Below are 19,129 nucleotides of genomic sequence, written 5' to 3'. Positions count from 1 at the left end.
TAGCTCAGTCAGCAAGGGTGAGGCTTACTACCAGCAGTTGATCTGGAGGTGTGAACACCAAGGGAGGGGAAGCTGCTTCTGTATTTAGCCAGCCATTCGCAGTCTTTGTTTAAGCCAGAGCTGAGGCATCGAATTTGCAGATGAATTGTAGCTCAGAAATTTCTCTTTGGAGTCTGGTCCTGAAATTTCTTTGCTGTAGGATAGCTACTTTTAAGTCTGCTACTGTGTGGCCTGGGAGACTGAAGTGCTCTCCTACAGGTTTTTGTATATTGCCATTTCTGATATCTGATTTGTGTGCGTTTATTCTTTTATGTAGAGACTGTCCAGTTTGTCCGATGTACATAGCAGAGGGGCATTGCTGGCACAAATTATATTGGTAGATGTGCAGCTGAATGAACCCACGATAGTGTGGCTGATTTGGTTAGGTCCTGTAATGGTGTTGCTGGTGTAGATATGTGGGCAGAGCTGGCAACGTGGTTTGTTGCATGGATGGGTCCCTGAGTTAGAGTGACTGTGGCGCTGGTTAGGATTTGCTTCAGGTTGGCAGGTTGTCTGTGGGCAAGGACTGGTCTGCCTCCCGAGGCCTGTGAAAGTGGGGGATCATTGTCCAGGATGGGTTGTAAATCCCTGATGATGTGCTGTAGAGGTTTTAGCTGAGGACTGTAGGTGATGGCTAGTGGTGTTCTGTTGGTTTCTCTCTTGGGCTTGTCCTGTAGTAAGAGGCTTCATGGCACACGTCTGGCTCTGTTGATCTGTTTTTTCACTTCCTCAGGTGGGTACTGCAGTTTCAAGAATGCTTGGTAGAGATCCTGTAGGTGTTTGTCTCTGTCAGAGGGGTTGGAGCAAATGCGGTTACATCTTAGTGCTTGGCTGTAGACAATGGATCGTGTGGTGTGTCTGGGATGGAAGCTGGAGGCATGAAGGTAGGCGTAGCGGTCAGTGGGTTTACGGTACAGGGTGGTATTGATGTGGCCATCGCGTATTAGCACCGTGGTGTCCAGGAAGTGGCTCTCCTGTGTGGACTGTTCCAGGCTGAGGTTGATGTTGGGGTGAAAGTTGTTGAAGTCCCGGTGGAATTCCTCCAGAGTCTCCTTTCCATGGGTCCAGATGATGAAGATGTCATCAATGTAGAGTAAGTAGAGATGGGGTGTTAGTGGACGAGAGCTAAGGAAGCACTGTTCCAGGTCAGCCATGAAAATATTGGCATATTGAGGGGCCATGCGGGTACCCACAGCCGTGCCGCTGATTTGAAGGTATATATCGTCGCCAAATCTGAAATAGTTATCTACTAAATGGCCCAAAAGAAATGAAGGACTACATTACCAACTGCAAAACACTTGTCCAAAAGCAAAGATGTCTTTATTAGAATGTTTTACAAGTTAAAACTGATTAACTTAGTCTCTCATTAATAGTAGTTATAGAACACTTTATAGAAGCAAAAAAACGTAACAAATGTACAATTTATTTTGCTCTTAAGTCTTGCTGTCAAGCCCAGAAAGAGTGGGTGGAGAGGTGAGGGGGTACGGGTGGAGACCGCTTTTCTGAGCATCCCTAAAGGTTTTTAAGTCCTGGCTTGACAAGGCCCTGGCTGGGATGATTTAGCTGGGGTTGATCCTGCTTGAAGCAGGGGGCTGGATTAGATGACTTCCTGAGGTCCTTTCCAGCCCTATGATTCTATGAGTTCTTCAAAGGGGTTTGAGGATATCACAGAGGACATTCACACAGGACAGTTTATAATTAGGGGGTGGACTTTGATGCCTGCCCAATATATATTTGCTGTAGAAATTTATTTTCAAAAAGCCTAGGAGGTTTTATTCTATCACTTTTCTCTTGAAAGACAAATACTGCAGCCTCTAGCTTGCACTTTATAGAACAGTAGTTCTTAATCAGGGGACCTACGCTGAGGCCTTCCAGGGGGTACAGTAGCCCATCTAGATATTTGCCTAGTTTTACAACAGGCTATATAAAAACACCAGTAAAGTCAGTGCAATCTAAAAGTTCATTCAGACAATGATCTGTTTTTACTGCTTCATATGCCTTACACTGAAACGTAAGTGCAATATTTCTATTCCAATTGATGTAACTGATAATAAGATGGTAGAAAGTCAGCAAGTTTTCAGTAGCTTTTGTAGTTTTAACAGTTCAGTAACTTTTTTTCTTTTCTTTTGTTAATAAATCTTTAGTTAATTTCCTAAAGGCTGACTGAAAGTGTGATATTTGAGTAATATTTGACACTCATCTTGAACTAGGATTAAATGTCCTATCCTTTGGCATTAGTAGAACATCACATATGGTGAATTGGGGTTTTAGTAAACACTATCTATGATATATCAGTTTATCAAGAGCTGCATTGCTTCAGGGGGATTGTGTTCAGCTTCCAGTGTAGTGCTGCAGAAACCCTTTTGATACTGGTTTGGTGACTAATTCCAGAACAAACTACCAGTGTCAGGTATTGTCTGTGCTGTTTCTTGCAGTCTGTCCTGAGTGTGGCATTCTCTGTACGGCCCAGACCAAGTATCCCATCATCCAGCAATTCTCGTTCCTTATAGCTGTAACTCTGTCAGAGACCTTATTACAGTTTTTGAGGGATTAGAAGGGTAGCGTGAGTGTGAGGAGAAAAAAATCAAGTTTCTCCCATCGCTGCAAGCCTGCTTCCTGTCTTTGCTATGTTTATTGCAAATTAAAAGCTGTGGTCAAGAGGTAAACTCTTTGCTGCTGTAGTAAAGTAGATGTCTTGAGGTACAGATAGCATAAAAACAAGAGGGAGCTCATCTGATCTGTCCTGCATTTGACTCTTACACTACCATCACAATTTAGGCACATTTTGAAGAAGATCATAGAATCATAGAACACTAGGACCAGAAGGGGCCTCGAGAGGCCATCGAGTCCAGTCCCCTGCCCCGACGGCAGGACCAACCACTATCTACACCATCCCTGATAGACATCTATCGAATTTGTTCTTAAATATCTCCAGCGAGGGAGATTCCACCACCTCCCTTGGCAACTTATTCCAGTACTTGACCACCCTGACAGTTGGGAACTTTTTCCTAATGTCCAACCTAAACTTCCCTTGCTGCAGCTTAAGTCCATTGCCTCTTGTTCTCTCCTCAGAGGCCAAGAACAACAAGTTTTCTCCCTCCTCCTTATGACACCCTTTAAGATATCTGAAAACCACTATCATGTCCCCCCTCAATCTTCTCTTTTCCAAGCTAAACAAGCCCAATTCTTTCAGCCTTTCTTCATAAGTCATGTTCTCCAGACCTTTTATCATTCTAGTTGCTCTTCTCTGGACCTTCTCTAATTTCTCCACATCTTTCTTGAATTGGGGTGCCCAGAACTGGACACAATATTCCAGCTGAGGCCTAACCAGCGCAGAGTAGAGCGGAAGAATGATTTCCCGTGTCTTGTTCACAACATACCTGCTAATGCATCCCAGAATCATGTTTGCTTTTTTTGCAACAGGATCACACTGTTGACTCATATTTAACTTGTGCTCTACTAGAACCCCTAGATCCCTTTCTGCTGTACTCCTTCCTAGACAGTCTTTTCCCATTCTGTATGTGTGAAACAGATTATTCCTTCCTAAGTGCAACACCTTACATTTATCTTTATTAAACTTCATCCTGTTTACTTCAGACCATTTCTCCAATTTATCTAGATCATTCTGAATTATGACCCTATCCTCCAAGGTAGCTGCAACCCCTCCCAGCTTGGTATCATCTGTAAACTTAATAAGCGTACTTTCTATGCCAATATCCAAATCATTAATGAAGATATTGAACAGAACTGGTCCCAAAACAGACCCCTGCGGAAACCCACTTGTTATGCTTTTCCAGCAGGATTGAGCACCATTAACTACTCCTCTCTGGGTATAATTAGCCAGCCAGTTATGCACCCACCTTATTGCAGCCCCATTTAAGTTGGACTTGCCTAGTTTGTCGATAAGAATATTATGCGAGACCGTATCAAATGCTTTACTAAAGTCTAGGTATACCACATCCACTGCTTCTCCCTTATCTACGAGTCTCGTTATCGTGTCAAAAAAAGCTATCAGGTTGGTTTGACATGATTTGTTTTTTACAAAACCATGCTGGCTGTTCCCTATCACTTTACTACCTTCCAAGTGCTTGCCCATGACTTCCTTAACTACCTGCTCCATTGCCTTTCCTGGCACAGAAGTTAAGCTGACTGGCCTGTAATTTCCTGGGGTGTTCTTGTTCCCCTTTTTGTAGATGGGCACTATATTTGCCCTCTTCCAGTCTTCTGGAATCTCTCCTGTCTCCCATGACTTTCCAAAAATGAGAGCTAGCGGCTCAGCCACCTCTTCTATCAGCTCCTTGAGGAGTCTAGGATGCATTTCATCAGGCCCTGATGACTTGCAGACATCTAATTTTTCCAAATGGTTTTTAACTTGTTCTTTTTTTATTTCAAAAACTAACCCTACCCCTTTTCCACCAGCATTCACTATGTCAGGCATTCCTTCAGACTTCTCTGTGAAGACCGAAACAAAGAAGTCATTAAGCATCTCTGCCATTTCCAAGTTCCCCGTTACTGTTTCTCCCTCTTCACTGAGCAATGGCCCTACCCAGTCCTTGGTCTTCCTCTTGTTTCTAATATATTTGTAAAAGGCCTTCTTGTTACCCTTTATGCCTGTAGCTAGTTGGAGCTCATTTTGTGCCTTAGCCTTTCTAATTTTACTCCTGCATTCCTGTGTTATTTGCCTATGTTCATTCTTTGTCATTTGTCCTAGTTTCCATTTTTTATAGCATTCCTTTTTTAGTTTGAGATCATGCAGGATCTCCTTGTTAAGCCAAGGTGGTCTTTGCCCATATTTACTATCTTTCCTACATAGGGGAATAGCTTGTTTTTGGGCCCTTAATAATGTCTCTTTGAAAAACTGCCAACTCTCCTCAGTTGTTTTTCCCCTCAGTTTTTCCTCCCATGGGATCTTACCTACCAGCTCTCTGAGTTTACCAAAATCTGCCTTCCTGAAATCCATCATCTCTATTTTGCTGTTTTCCCTCCTACCAGTCCTTAGAATTGTGAATTCTATGATTTCATGATCACTTTCACCCAAGCAGCCTCCCACACTCAAATTCTCGACCAAGTCCTCCTTATTTGTTAAATCAAATCCAGAACAGTTTCTCCCCTGGTGGCTTTTTCAACTTTTTGGAATAAAAAATTGTCTCCAATGCAGTCTAAGAACTTATTGGATAGTCTGTGCCCCGCTGTATTAGTGTCCCAGCATATATCTGGATAGTTAAAGTCTCCCATCACCACCAAATCCTGGGCTCTGGATGATTTTGTTAGCTGTTTAAAAAAAGCATCATCCACCTCTTCCACCTGGTTAGGTGGCCTGTAGTAGACTCATAACAGGACATCACCCTTGTTTTTTACCCCTCTTAAACTAACCCACAGACTCTCAACATGTCCATCTCCACCTCAGTCCAAGTGTGTACATTTTTTATATATAAGGCAACACCTCCCCGCTTTTTTCCCTGTCTATCTTTCCTAACCAGGCTGTAGCCTTCAATACCAACATTCCAAACAAGTTTCTGTGATGCCAATGATATCATAGTTGTATTTATTTATTAGCACTTCCAGTTCTTCCTGCTTATTACCCATACTTCTTGCATTGGTATATAGGCATGTTAGATATTGATTTGAACTTTCCCCCCAGTTTCTTCCTGGCCCTCTTTTTACTCTGACATTGTTGCCCATGCTCCCTCCTACTTCCGACCCATCTCCCAGGTTTCCATGTTCTCCACTTACCTGCGGGCTTTGCTCCCCTGTCCCCGGCAAACCTAGTTTAAAGCCCTCCTCACCAGGTTAGCAAGTCTGTGTCCAAATATGGTCTTTCCCCTCCTCAAAAGGTGAACACCATCTCTGCCTAGCAGTCCTTCCTGAAATAGCATCCCGTGGTTGAAGAAACCGAAGCCTTCCCGGCGACACCATCCACGCAGCCAGGCATTCACCTCTAGGATGCACCTGTCTCTGCCTGGGCCCCTACCCGCAACAAGAAGGATTGAAGAGAATACCACCTGTGCCCCAAACCCCTTCACCCGTGCCCCCAGAGCCCTGTAGTCACTCTTGACCTGCTCAGCATTACACCTCACAGTATCATTAGTGCCCACATGGATGAGAAGCATGGGATAGTAGTCTGAGGGCCGGACAATCCTCGACAATGCTTCTGTAACATCTCGGATATGGGCCCCAGGCAGGCAGCATACCTCCCAAGACGAAATGTCAGGGCGACAGATGGGTGCCTCCGTCCCCCTCAAAAGAGAGTCTCCGACCACCACTACTCTGCGTTTCCTTCCTGCAGTGGTGGCAGGAGACTTCTCAGCCTCGGGGGTACGAGGCTTCTCCTCTTCTGTACTGGGCAACTCATCTCCTGTAGGAAGTACAGCATAACGGTTTCCCAGTACCACAGTGGGAGGGTTCTGTGCAGGGGTGGAACACTGCCTGCTGCCAGAAGTAACCAAGCTGCCAGTGCCCACCCTGGTCTACCTCTTTCTCCACCAGTGGTTTATCAGCCTTCCTGTACACTGGGACAGTCACCTCAGCAGACCCCAGATGAATACTATCTAGGAACTGCTCATGGATTCGGATACTCCTCAACCCGGACACCTCCTCCTGTAACTCTCCCACCCGCTGCCTGAGAGATTCCACCAGCAGGCACCTATCACACTGAACGGTCCCCCCAGCCTGGATATCTGTAACTGGGACTTTCAACGCACAGTCCTTGCAAGGCCACACCAGGGTCTGGGTAGAGGCATCCATGGTCAGGCAGTCTGTCTGGCTACAGGCACAGGTGGAGGAGACAGCAGTAGTGGTGGCACAGGTGTTGCAGGTCTTCCTGACCATCGTAGGCCTCCCTTCTGCCAAACTCCCTCGTAAAACTCCCCTGTCTGCAGCTCCCTGTCCGCTTCGCTCCCGCCTCTGGCTTTTAAGCCTGCTGGCCTCTCTCAGGCCCTCCCCCTATGAGTCACACAGGGGAAGGCTGATCAAGGAAGCAAAAGGTCAGGCAAGATAATCACTATTATTAGGAAAGCTAATTTTTAAACAAACAAAAACCTTATTTTCAAATACATTACAGTCCACTGGAGAAGTACTCCTCAGTATGCAAGTTTTCAAACTTTTGTGCTGAATAAGTAGTTTTCTTTTAAACTTTTTTACTATTCATAGCATATCAATCAGCACTTATGCAATCAACGGAAAGGTATTGCATCTTACACTTCTCCCCATTGAGCAACTTGTTTGCACGATAATGCAATGCTCTATAGAAGTGCTACTGTAGCTTGTTGGTGAGCCATGTCCCTTGTGCATATGGAAGAAATTAAAGAACCAGCACCTTGGTACTTGTTTATATTTGTATCTATCAACAATACTAGAGCAACACTGATGAAAAACAACAGAGTAAATCTGTTGAGTTTTTCTGCTCCAGAATTGTCTCCACTGCATATCTTAAACCTATGGTTATAACAAGAAATTTTAGGATAGTCTGATCATGTCAGAAATTCTAATGCAGAATGTTCCACAACAGAAACCTCATAGGCAAGCTCTCTCCACACTAGAGGCTTGCTAGTGCCAATGAAAACAAACAAAACCGTGTATGAAAAACTATACCGTCTCTATAGCCAGATCCTAAACGTTTTCTCTCAGCATTCATTAGATTATCAAAAAATGTCCAAATGCTTCAGGGACATCAGAAAGAAGCTATTCTTCAAATAAGTATTTTAAGAAGTCGGAACACTTAATTGCATAGTCACATTCATGCAAAACTAACAAAATTGAGAACATGTTACAATTTGAGGATTTGTCTTACAAAACAGAAAAATGTGAAAAACCTGATTAAGGAATTCATTCACGAATTTATATGTAAAACTATTCTATTAATACCATTAAAACAATTCTATCAAAACTACTTCAACATAAAATATATAAAATACTTCAGCATATTAGTCTAGTCTTTATTCATACAATAGTTCCCTACCCTTTACTCATATCTACCATGTCTAAGTAACTCAAATTGTTAATCCAGCAGTAAGGATTTACTTTTAATATCTCTGTCTATCTGGGGATAATACTGTTTGACTGTAGAATAACTAACCTCATACCTGTACTTAAAAAAGGGGTCAAAAGGGATATAGGCAATTACAGATGTGTTAGTCTAATCTCAGTAGTAATCAAGAACAACTCTGGAACAAATTATGAAGGAAAAATAATTAAATTAATGGAGGTAAACAGGAAGAAGGATGCAATGCAACATGGGTTCACCAAAGGGTAGATTGTGCCAGACTCGCCCGATTTCCTTCTTTGAAAAAAATAACTGATTATTTTAAGATTTGGGTAATCAATAGATCAAACACACTTGGACTTCACTAAAACATTTGACATGGTACTGCATGGGAAATCAATAGTTAAATTAGAAAACATGGGGATTAGCACAACTGTAAGGCAGATATGGAACTGGCTAATGGATAGAAGGCACTTGGTTTTGCTGAAAGGCAGCTCTCAGAGTTGAAGAAGTTTATTAGTGGAGTTCTTCAAGAATCAGTTGTAGGACCAATCATATTCAATATTTTTAATAATAACCTTGTCATAAAAAGTAGGAGAGTGCTATTGAAATTTGCTGATGATACAAAATTGGGCGGTACTGTCAATAAGGAGGAGGCTCTGCATACTGTACAGGAGTATCTGGATGACTGTGTAGGATAACAGAAATGGCCTGAAATTCAGTAGTACAAAGTGTAAGATCATGCTTTTAGGGGTTAATGATAAGAATTTATGTTAAAAGATGGAGGGCTCATCAGCTGGAAGAAAGCATTCAAGACGACAGACCTGAGTGTGTGGGTTGACCACAGCAATAAGCCACCACTATGATGTGGCTTCAAAAAAGCAAATGCAGTCCTAGGATGCACCAAGCAAGGCATTTCCAGTACAGATAGAGAAATATTAATGTCATTGTACATGGCACTGATAAGAGTTCTTTTGGAGTACTATGTACAGTTCTTCATACCATATTCAATACAGAAAAATGAAAATTGGAACTTATGAAGAGAAGTGCTACCAAGCAAGATCACAGGAATAGAGGAGGTATCTTATGATAGGAGATTGTTAGAGCTTGGACTGCTTAATTTAGCCAAAAGAAGGCTAAGACAGGGTCCAAACAATTGTGGTTTATAAATACATCTAGGAATGAGGAAAGAGGGTAAATGGTCATTTAAGCTAAAGGACAATGCTGGTACAAGACAAATTTGTATAAACTAGCTATGAACAAATGGCAATCTGGAAATTAGAAGGTTTCTAACCATCAGATGAAAAAGGCTCTGCTACGGCCCTCCAGTAAGAATTATGGCCACTAACACATGAATCAGTTTGAAGGGAGAGCTGGAAATATTTATGAGTGGGATTGTATGATGCAGTTCTTACCGAGAACACATCTGCACAGAACATCATATCGCTATTACTAATGGGTGACTGTGTCTACACTAGAGAGTTTTGTTGACAACCTGGGGACCGTCCACATCCCCAAGGCTCTGTCAGTAGTAAATCGACAGAATGAAGCTCTTTTGGCAACAGTGTTCTGGTGCTCCCCCATGAGACAGAACGCCTCTGTTGACAGAAATCCAGTCCGGACCTACCAGGGTACCTTCTGTTGACTGACAGGGCTTCCAGGACACCAGCAGCTGTGTCTGCTGTGTTGACAGAGTGACCGAGCAGGCCAGCTGCTCTGTTGACAGAGCAGATTCCTCTTTCAATCTGCTTTGCAGTCTGGCCACAATCTGTCCAAAGAAGTTTTGTTGGAAGATATCTTCCCACAGTAACTTCTGTCAACAGATTGCTCTTGTGCAGACATAGCTAAAGTGACACGCTGTGGCCACTGAATTCTGCAGAATCCATATACATTGAATTCAAATCTTGCCCTGGGCAGCTTTCTCAGCACAGCTGCACATCAGAGTTATGAATATGCCAGGAATGGAGGCCATTCATAATTCTGAGAAGTTCACAACCCTAAATAGAATGTAATTTTTTTCCCCCAAAAGTTCATAACTGAAGATAGATTTAATACAACTTTGAAATTTTACTATGAAGAAAAAGGTTAATTTAACCATCTTAATTTAAATGAAACAAGAAAAATTTCCTTGCCTCATAACTTTTAAAACGTTTCCTTTTGTTTTTTCAGTAGCTTGCGTTCACCAGTACTATACTGTATTTTTCTGATTGCATACTTCCAATTCCAGATGAGAGTTGTGGTTTGTAAATTTGGTGTTCACAACTCTGAAGTTCTATTATATGTCTTGCTTACTATGTGTATTCTGTGACAAGCCTGTCTTAGAAAGTAAAAAGGAGCTTTTAAATACAAAGCCTACTGAGGGCCACACAAATGAAAATTGATAGCTTTCAGGGCCAAAGAAAATATACTTCTATTGGAAAGTCATAATTATTTCTTATAGATTATTGTTTAGGTCTATTTTATAATTTTTTCAGGTCTTGTTTGACTATAATATAAAAATAATAGTAATTGAGAATTTAATACTTAATATAAATTTTATTGTTTTAAAATTTGATCTGGCTGCATGCGGCCCACACGTCTGACATGCTTGCATAACTCTAAGATCTCTGTATTGAACAGTAGTAGTTAATTTAGACTCCATAATTTTGTATGTGTAGTTGGGACTACATTATCCAGTGTGCATTACTTTGTTTTCTACCAACAATGAATTTCAGTGGCCATATTCTTGCCACATCAACTAGTTTTGTGATCAGAAGGCATATACGTTAACTCTGTATTTCCTTGTCAAAAGTCTGAGTTGTACTGAACTTGACGCTGTTGAAGGCACACAATGCCACCAGCACCCTTAAAGCTACATTATTAAATTTTTACCTCAACAAGTCATTAAACATGGATTTATGAACTGATCTTTAGGAACAGATTTAAACAAAATATTGGCTGATACATGTATGCATCTGAGCAAGCATGGCAAGGTTGAAACTTTTTGTTAACCCAGATTATGTTTAAGAAAGCTGCCTAGAGGGCCAGTTTGTCAATCACAAAGATTGCCTTTTTTACTGCGTTTTGTGCAGTAGCTAGCCCAAGGGCAGGGCTCTGCCACCGGTGGCCCTTTAAGGACTTTTGTGGCTCTCTACACTTTAATTGCAAATTAAAAAAACAAAACCCCCTCCTGATTATTTTCGATAAAGGATGAACATTTAAAAGCCCCAAAATGAACAACTCATATTTAAATAGCAAATGAGAGGTGATATCAAAATGTTGGATAACTCCCCCTAGTGTCCTCCAGAGAGAGAAGGTTCAGGAGCAAAAGTCAGAGGTACAAACAAACATGTAGTGTGAGGAAACAGAATGTAAGAAGTTTGTGAATGTCCTGCACTAAACATGTATCATATTACGAATCATTGTGTGCGCGCTGTTCTTAAAACAGGGGTTACAAAAAGTATGGTTTGATGTTATTTATTAAGCACTGTCTTGTATTCACATGCGCTGCTGCTCTTGAAGGACTGAGGTTTTTTTTTTTTACCAAATTAGAAAAAAAATGGCTCTTCTTGCTATTTTGGTTGCTAACCCCTGCCCAAGAAGAACTTGTTCTAGGCCTGGGCTCCTAGGTGCTCTGTCAGGCAAGGCGAGCTAAGCCAGAGGAAGTGTTAATTTCTGAGCCTCCTGCCATTGGCCCTTCCTTGGCTTGGTCAGGCTCCCCAGGGGAATTTCACACAAAGCCCCTTGGTGTGAAAACCCTGGGGTGGCCAGAGGTGGGTGCATGTCGGAGGGACAGAGGAGCACTCTGAGATGTGTAGGAGACTTCATGCAGACAGGGGGTGAGAAGGGGTTTGCCGGGGCCAAGGCACAGCCAGGCCCTGACCATTTGCTAGTCAGGGCAGGGAAGGGCAGAGGACAGGAGGGTTGGGGGCCCCCCAGAAGGTCCCCCTGGCAGAACCTCTTGCCACACCGTCCACTGGATGTAGCTTTGGTCCTCTCGTGGTGGTGCTGGTGCTGTGCCTGGCCCCAGCTGCGCAGAGCCCTGCTCTCATGCAGCTCTGCCTCCTCGATACATGCCTTGGGGCCAGAAGGGGGAGCGAGGCTGCCTGGCGGGTTTAGCAGCATTCAGTTCTCACTGTCACAATCTCTGGCTCCTTCACAGTCAAGTTCGTCATCTAGGTTAAACAACATAACTGGCTGGGCCTCACTTAGTTTCTTTATAAACATGTACTGTGGGCTGAAAAAAAAAAAAATCAATCGAGCTGCATGTTTGACATGCCTGTTCTAAGATAATTTATCCAATCCCCACAAATCAAAAGGTACACCGAAAGCAACAAGACCATTGATTTCATCCCTCAAAGTGCTTTCCTGGGGAAGAGAGATCCCAATGAAATGCATGACTTTAGAAATTTTGTCACACGGCTCTTTTTAAAACTACGATAATTTCTCCCTCTTACAAGTTGCCATAAAGGTGCCGAAAAAAGTTGAGCATTGCTCAGGCTGCCCAGAAACATTTTAAAATTACAATTTAATCTAGAAGACAGAATTTTTTGTAGACTTTTTTCATCTCTACAGAATGAAAATCAAGTTGCGTCCTTAACTGGTGGTGACACTACTTTTCCGCTATCGTACTACTGCACTATAGTAAGCTCAGCAGTAGAATTAGTAGTCCAAATGGAGTTTTTAGTCAAGTGTTTCCCCATATACAGCTCCCACAGAAAGGAGAGGATTGTAATAATCAAAGTGCTTTAAAAATCCACTTGCATAGGCAGATTGTCTTGAAGGCATGCTACAACAGTGGAAAGAACTGAAATTTGTGGTGTGAATTTGGGACCATTTAATTAAATTCTTCCAGGACAATGGTAGTGCCAAGACACTGAACTTTTTTAATTTTCCAAATGCTCTACAATACACACTAATAGTGAAAGTTGTTTGACTTGTCACAACCGGAGCAAGGACATAATTCTTGGAGAAAAACCGTATCATTTAGTCAAGAGGTTCCAAAGATATAGAGCCTTCCAATAAGGAGCTAATTTTAATATTTAAAATAATCAAAAACCCATGTGCATAGTGCGATTGTTTTAAAAATTTTAGTGTTAATTTTCCTCACAGTTCTAACCCCAAGACTTTTAGTCTCACTTTTATACACCTTATAAATATCTAAGATAGAAACACTGCCCTTGTAGGTTTTACAACAGGACTTTGGGAATCACTGCCATTTTGCCATGACAGCCTCTCAGTAACTATGCAGGATTTTTTTTAAAAACATGTAGGGATCTCTGCAATGTAGACAGGCACAGCACTCTCACCAAAAGTGAATATATGTCACAATCTGTGTTCTTAAAAAAAAAAAGTTCTTATTCAGGACCAGCATCTCCGCTCCAAAGATGAGCTAGATCTAGGACATGGGTGAGCAAACTTTTTACCTCGAGCCCCCACTTTACATACCTGCATTTAGCAGAGCTCTCCCAACTTGTCTAACGTAATCCAAACAGATGGAAATTTTGGTTATGTTCATATTAAAAAAAACCTTTTCAGCACATGTAAGAAAATAAGTCAGCAGAATGTAAAAACTGAATTAATGGGTGTACAAATGTGAATACATACACATAAAAACAGTCACAGATTTCAACTTTTTAATGAGACGAATGAGCCTGAGACCCCACAGCTGATCGTGCTGCAACCCCCCTTATGAAATTTTACTCCCCTTAGGGGCCTGCTCTTCACTGTGCTCACCCCTCATATAAGAGATGCTTCTTTAGATTTGTTTTTTAACCTGAAAGCATAAGAGAATAATATCCACATGCATATGATGCAAGAGGTGATGTGTTTATGTAAGTTGATACCTGAGTACTCCTTCCACTTGATCTTTGGTGTAGCCTTTCCCACTTTCGCCTGCAGCAGATGCATTGCTGTCCTTTGCACAAGTGGGCTTGCTTTGATCATTGCTTTTTGCTGGCTTTTGGCAGTATGGAGTACTCCCAGCAGCACTTCCATTCTTCATAATTGCTTCCAACAAAACTGTAAAGAGGTAACATATCTGTAATATCATAATGCACATTGCAGATGGGAGAGAGCTATCAGGGCAGGGCTCAAACTTTTTCATTATGTGGAAGTAAGGGGCAGAAGGGGGGCAGGAGTCAAGAATTAGATAAAGATATTAGATAAAATGGAATATTAGACAAAATTAGATATTAAATAAAATGGGAATTTTCTAGGTCATTATAGGGACTCTTATGCATACTTGGCTTCATCTAATTCTTGACTCCCCCCACCCTTCTACTCTCTGATTTGCTCACCATGATAATATTTTTCTGATTTGTCAACTTTAATTACTATTTTTGCTTCTCTGTGCCTTAAATATTGAGTCTGTTCTGGTATGGCTATGATCTGAAGAAGTGGGTCTGTCCCACGAAAACTCATCACCTAATAAATTATTTTGTTAGCCTTTAAAGTGCGACTGGACTGCTTTTACTTTTAACAACACTGTTTGAATTAGCAATCAATCATTTTGATACATCACTCAGGGGAAGTTTTACTGAGAAAAAGTGGTAGTGGAAAGCAAGTATATCAATAGGTGGAGAATGTCCCTCAGTAAATCAGACTTTAGGGTCAGCTATCCATTAGAAAATAAAATCCACCAAAGAAATATTTGAGTTTCTTTTTTGGCTGCACCTCATGCAAAGACAGAAGTGGACTATACCACAATTTGTATACCTACGACAGTCCCAAACTTGTTAATTACCAAAACCACTATTGTTTGTTTCTAACCTGGGATGCGCCAACATTAACAGTTTGGCAACTCAATGCTCTGCACTAACTCCCAAATCAAATTCCAAGTACTGAAGACCTGGATGACCCAGAATCTACATTACATCTGCCTCCAGGGTTAAACCCTTGCCACTGGTGGTAGGGCATAAGGATACTGGTGGCCCAGTATGAGTCTCTCCTTTTTAAACCCCAGCAGAGCTCTAATTTGCCAATTTTTAAGATGCAATGAAAGATGTGCTGGAACTTGTTCCAATTTTGGCTTCACGTACTAAGTGGGTGTTTATTCTACAAACAGATGGGGAGCAACATCATACTAATTTAAGGGGCTGGACTTAAAGGCCAGAGCTATTGAAAAGTCACTCTTCAGAACAAAATGGCAGATGACAGATCGATATTAAGTTTCATAAACTATCACTACCACAAAGTTTTTTAAGGTCCTAAAGAAAAAGTTCCCATTCATTTTTTGTAGAGCAGTAGAACCCTGAGATACATGCACTCAAGTTGCACATATCTTGATTTAACATGACTCAGGGTAGTGGGAAGCTGGTGCCTGGCTCCAGGCTGCCCACCACTCTGGGGAGCTGGGAAACTGACCAGCGCTGCAGCACTGACAGGAGTGGGGAAACCAGGGAAAACTGACTTGTCACCCCTGACAGGAGTGGTTTCCTCACTACTGTTAGAGGTGGCAGCCAAGAGTCAGGATCTCGGTGCTGCTACCGACAGGTCAGTTTCCCTGCTCCTCTGAGTGGTGGGAAGCTGGCACCAGGCAGCCCAGGCCCAGGCACCAGCTCTCTGTCATTCAAACTCACATTAACCCGAGATACACGCAAGTCAAGTGCAGTGTATGTATCTCTGGATTCTACTGTATATTGGAATTGGTAAAGGTACAGAAAAGGGCAACAAAAGTGATTAGGGGTAAGGAACAGATTCCTTCTGAGGAGAGATTAATAAGACTGGGACTTTTTATCTTGGACAAGAGATGACTAATGGGGGAATGTTATAGAGGTCTATAAAATCATGATGGACGTAGTAATTTATTCCTTGTATCCTATGAACTAGGAGATCACCCAATCAAATTAAATAGGCCACAGATTTAAAAAAAAAAAAAGAAAACAAAGTATTTCTTCACACAATGCACAGTCAACCTGTGGAGCATTTTGCCAGAAGACATTATGAAGGACAAAACTACAACAGAGTTCAAAAAAGAACTATGTAACTTCATGGCACAGAAATGGCTACCCTCGGGGGGGTGATGTAGAACCCAAGAGTCCCGTTTCCCAGCCTCCCTCCAACCCCACCACTGGACGCACCCCACTTTGGTGGGGGGAACGGAACCCAAGAGTCCTGGCTCCCAGCCGCATGCTCTAACCACTAGGGTATATTGCCACCCCCTCTGTGATGGAGATGGGGTGATAAAACCCAGAAGTCCTGGCTCCCAGCCTCCCTCCACTAGATTGAGGGTGGAGGCAGAACCCTGGGCTCCTGGTTCCCAGCCCACTATGCGAGGCTGCCCCCAGGGGGTGATAGGAGCCAAGAGTCATTAGAACAGGGTCCCCTCTGCCCTAACTCAATGCCTTCCTTCTCCCAAACCAGGCAACCACAAACCCCACTCTAACCCAATCCCCCTCCTTGCCTCCAGAACCAGGCACCCCCAGCTCTCCACTATAACCCAGTGCCTGACCCTTCCCCTAAAGCCAAGCACCTCCAACCCCCTCGCCACTATAACTCAACGCCAGCAACTCACCAGGGCCGCCGCCACTGCCAAGTGCTTCTCCCACCAAGTAGTGGGGTGCCTGAGCAGAGTGGCGGACAACACTTCCAGCATGCAGCTCTGAGGCACACTAAGGTATTTCAGTTGGGGGCCACATCAGTAAGGGTTGTCGTCTTTTTTTTGGGGGGGGGGGGGGGGTGTCTGCTTGTGTGGCTCCCCAACTGATTTGTCTATGGATCAGTGGCCCTGACCTAAAATAGGTTTCCCCGCCCCCACACCCAGAAATACAATGTTTTGTTTTGAGCATAAATTAATATTTTAGTTAATTTAAAACAAATTTTGGTAAACTAACATTAAAAGTTAAAGTGCTTAATCTGCTTTATTATTTTGATTTTAATTAATATTTCCTTTCTTACCAGTTCTGTACCCCTCCTTATGTTATAGCAAGAATAGCATAACATGAATAATTTAATATTTAAGATATTTAGAGATAAACAAAGGAATTTTGTCATCCTGAGTGATTGGCTGGTGATCCCAAGACAAGTCTGCATTGAACGCAGTGGGCCATGGGCCAAAAAGTTTGAGAACCACTGTCCTACAGAATGATTTAACTTTGACATACTCTATACTGCAGTATTTAATTTTGTAAAATCTTCATTTCAGTAAGCAGAATAAAATGAATCTTCCTTACGTCTTAAAGAAAAAAGGGAATTTAAAGGGAGTCAGCAAACTCAACAAATTATTGCATAACCTAACATTTACAATAAACGTTTGGCACACCATGACCAGAGGACCCTAAGACAGGAAGTGACCCTTGCGATAATGAAATTTGAAACCATGCTATTATTTCCCCTAAAGAAACCGTGGAAAAATTCTAATGCTTTTTAAAATTTCAGTGTGTAAGTGGCCAAAGGGAAGTTTAGGTTGGACATCAGAAAGAGTTCCTAACTGTCAGGGTGGTTAGGTACTGCAATAAATTGCCTCCTAGGAGTTATAGAATCTGCATCACTAGACTTATTTAAGTACAGGGTTGGACAAATATTTATCCGGGATGATACATTTGGTGCTTTTCCTGCAATGAGGGCAGGGGACTTGACTTGATGACCTTTTGAAGTTCCATCCAGTTCTAATATTCTGTGAAAAACACTGAACAATTCTGTAAGTGTGAGTTGTCCCATTTTCCTAAGTATTACTGGACTTTGTTGCCTTGTTTGACACTATGGCATTGTTTATACTGGAGTTTTAGCTACCCATGAAGATCACTACTATAGACTCAGTTCACAAGGGAGTAGAGCAACTTGTACTTGTGCAGCGAATCCTACTGTAAAACACAGTGACATCCCAAAACAGTTTGCCCCACTTTAGCCATGTTAGCAGCTAAAAGCGCGAACAATAACCCATGCATGTTATTTCAATAACAGAACATACTAAACCGAAGTGGTGTTCCTTCTAATTGTTTTAGCAAAGCACTTCTCTGAATTTCAGCTAGCTCCTCAAGCCTTTTAGGTATGTCTACACATCAACAAGACACCAGTGGCTGGCAGAGGCCATGTCTAGCTGCTGTGTAGACACATTCTCTGACAACTTGAGTGAAATAAGATCAATGACTCACTACAGTAGAGTAAAGCTGAACTTGTGCTTCTCCACAACTAACTTCCAATTCTGATTCCAGCCAAAGGATTCTCTTCCCAGCTCCTGTCTTTTTTTTTCCCCCACACCCCACCATGACAAGTGTCAGAGTTAGTCTGTATCTTCAAAGACAACAAGAAGTCCTGTGGCACCGTCTACACTATCAGATATTTTGGAGCATAAACTTTTGTGGGCAAAGACCCACTTTGTCAGATGCATGGGTGGGAAGGTTTCAGAGGAGGATTTAAAGAGGGGGTCTCGTAAAAGGGACAGCCAGAGCTCACAAGGTCTATTCAGCCAGGGTGCATGTGGCCGACAATGTGGCCATTATTGGCCACATGCACCCTGACTGAATAGACCTTGTGAGCTCTGGCTGTCCCTTTTACTGAGACCCAGCTCTTTACAGCCTCCTCTGAACCCCCCACCACCCATGCATCTGACGAAGTGGGTCTTTGCCCACAAAAGCTTATGCTCCAAAATATCTGATAGTCTATATGGTGCCACAGAATGTCTTGTCTTTTTTTTTTAATACATAAAAAGCCAATCTCCCAACAGTTACACTACCAATCATTTTGTTTCTTTGACACGGGTCTACTGCCAGAGTAGTCTGAATATAGCTGAACTAGCTCACTTTTTGTGGCCTTCCAGTAGCCCGCATATGTATACGCCCATCACCTGCTAGCTCATGTGCCACTCTCTGTACACATCACCTGACGTCTGAAGTGAGAGACTGCACAGCCACAAAGCCCACTGACATGCTGGGCTCACCAGTGTTCATGGGGCACAGCCCCATGGTTGAAGGCGACTCAGGATCTCCCTGACCAGTGGTCACGCGCTAACCCGGCGGGGGGGGGGGGGGGGGCTAGTGTGTTTGACAACCCTAGAGGACGGGAAGCCAGGTGGGACGGAGCCTAAGAGGTTAGGCAGGCCGAGGAAAGCTAGTCTGGCCTCTCCCCAACGACTTGGGCCTTCCCAAGCAGGGAAGCTGGCGGGGAGTGGGGCTCAGCTCGGGCAGGCCT

General features: G+C 42.7%; 1 protein-coding gene across 2 annotated transcripts in view; it reads right to left on the bottom strand.

The window, feature by feature from the left end:
- The window catches only part of DNAJB14 (DnaJ heat shock protein family (Hsp40) member B14), a 40,603-nt gene that overhangs the window by 21,097 nt on the left and 377 nt on the right, over positions 1–19,129 (bottom strand). The window contains exon 2 of one of the 2 annotated variants that reach the window (XM_074993521.1): positions 13,846–14,020. The exons of the other annotated variant lie outside the window; for it this stretch is intronic. Within the exon in view, the coding sequence (XP_074849622.1) occupies positions 13,846–14,020 (175 nt within the window). The remainder of the gene's footprint in view (positions 1–13,845; positions 14,021–19,129) is intronic. 2 annotated transcript variants of the gene reach the window in all.

The sequence above is a fragment of the Carettochelys insculpta genome, chromosome 4, assembly GCF_033958435.1.
Source record: "Carettochelys insculpta isolate YL-2023 chromosome 4, ASM3395843v1, whole genome shotgun sequence".
NCBI lineage: Eukaryota > Metazoa > Chordata > Testudines > Carettochelyidae > Carettochelys > Carettochelys insculpta.
This window is presented reverse-complemented; position numbering and strand designations above follow the sequence as displayed.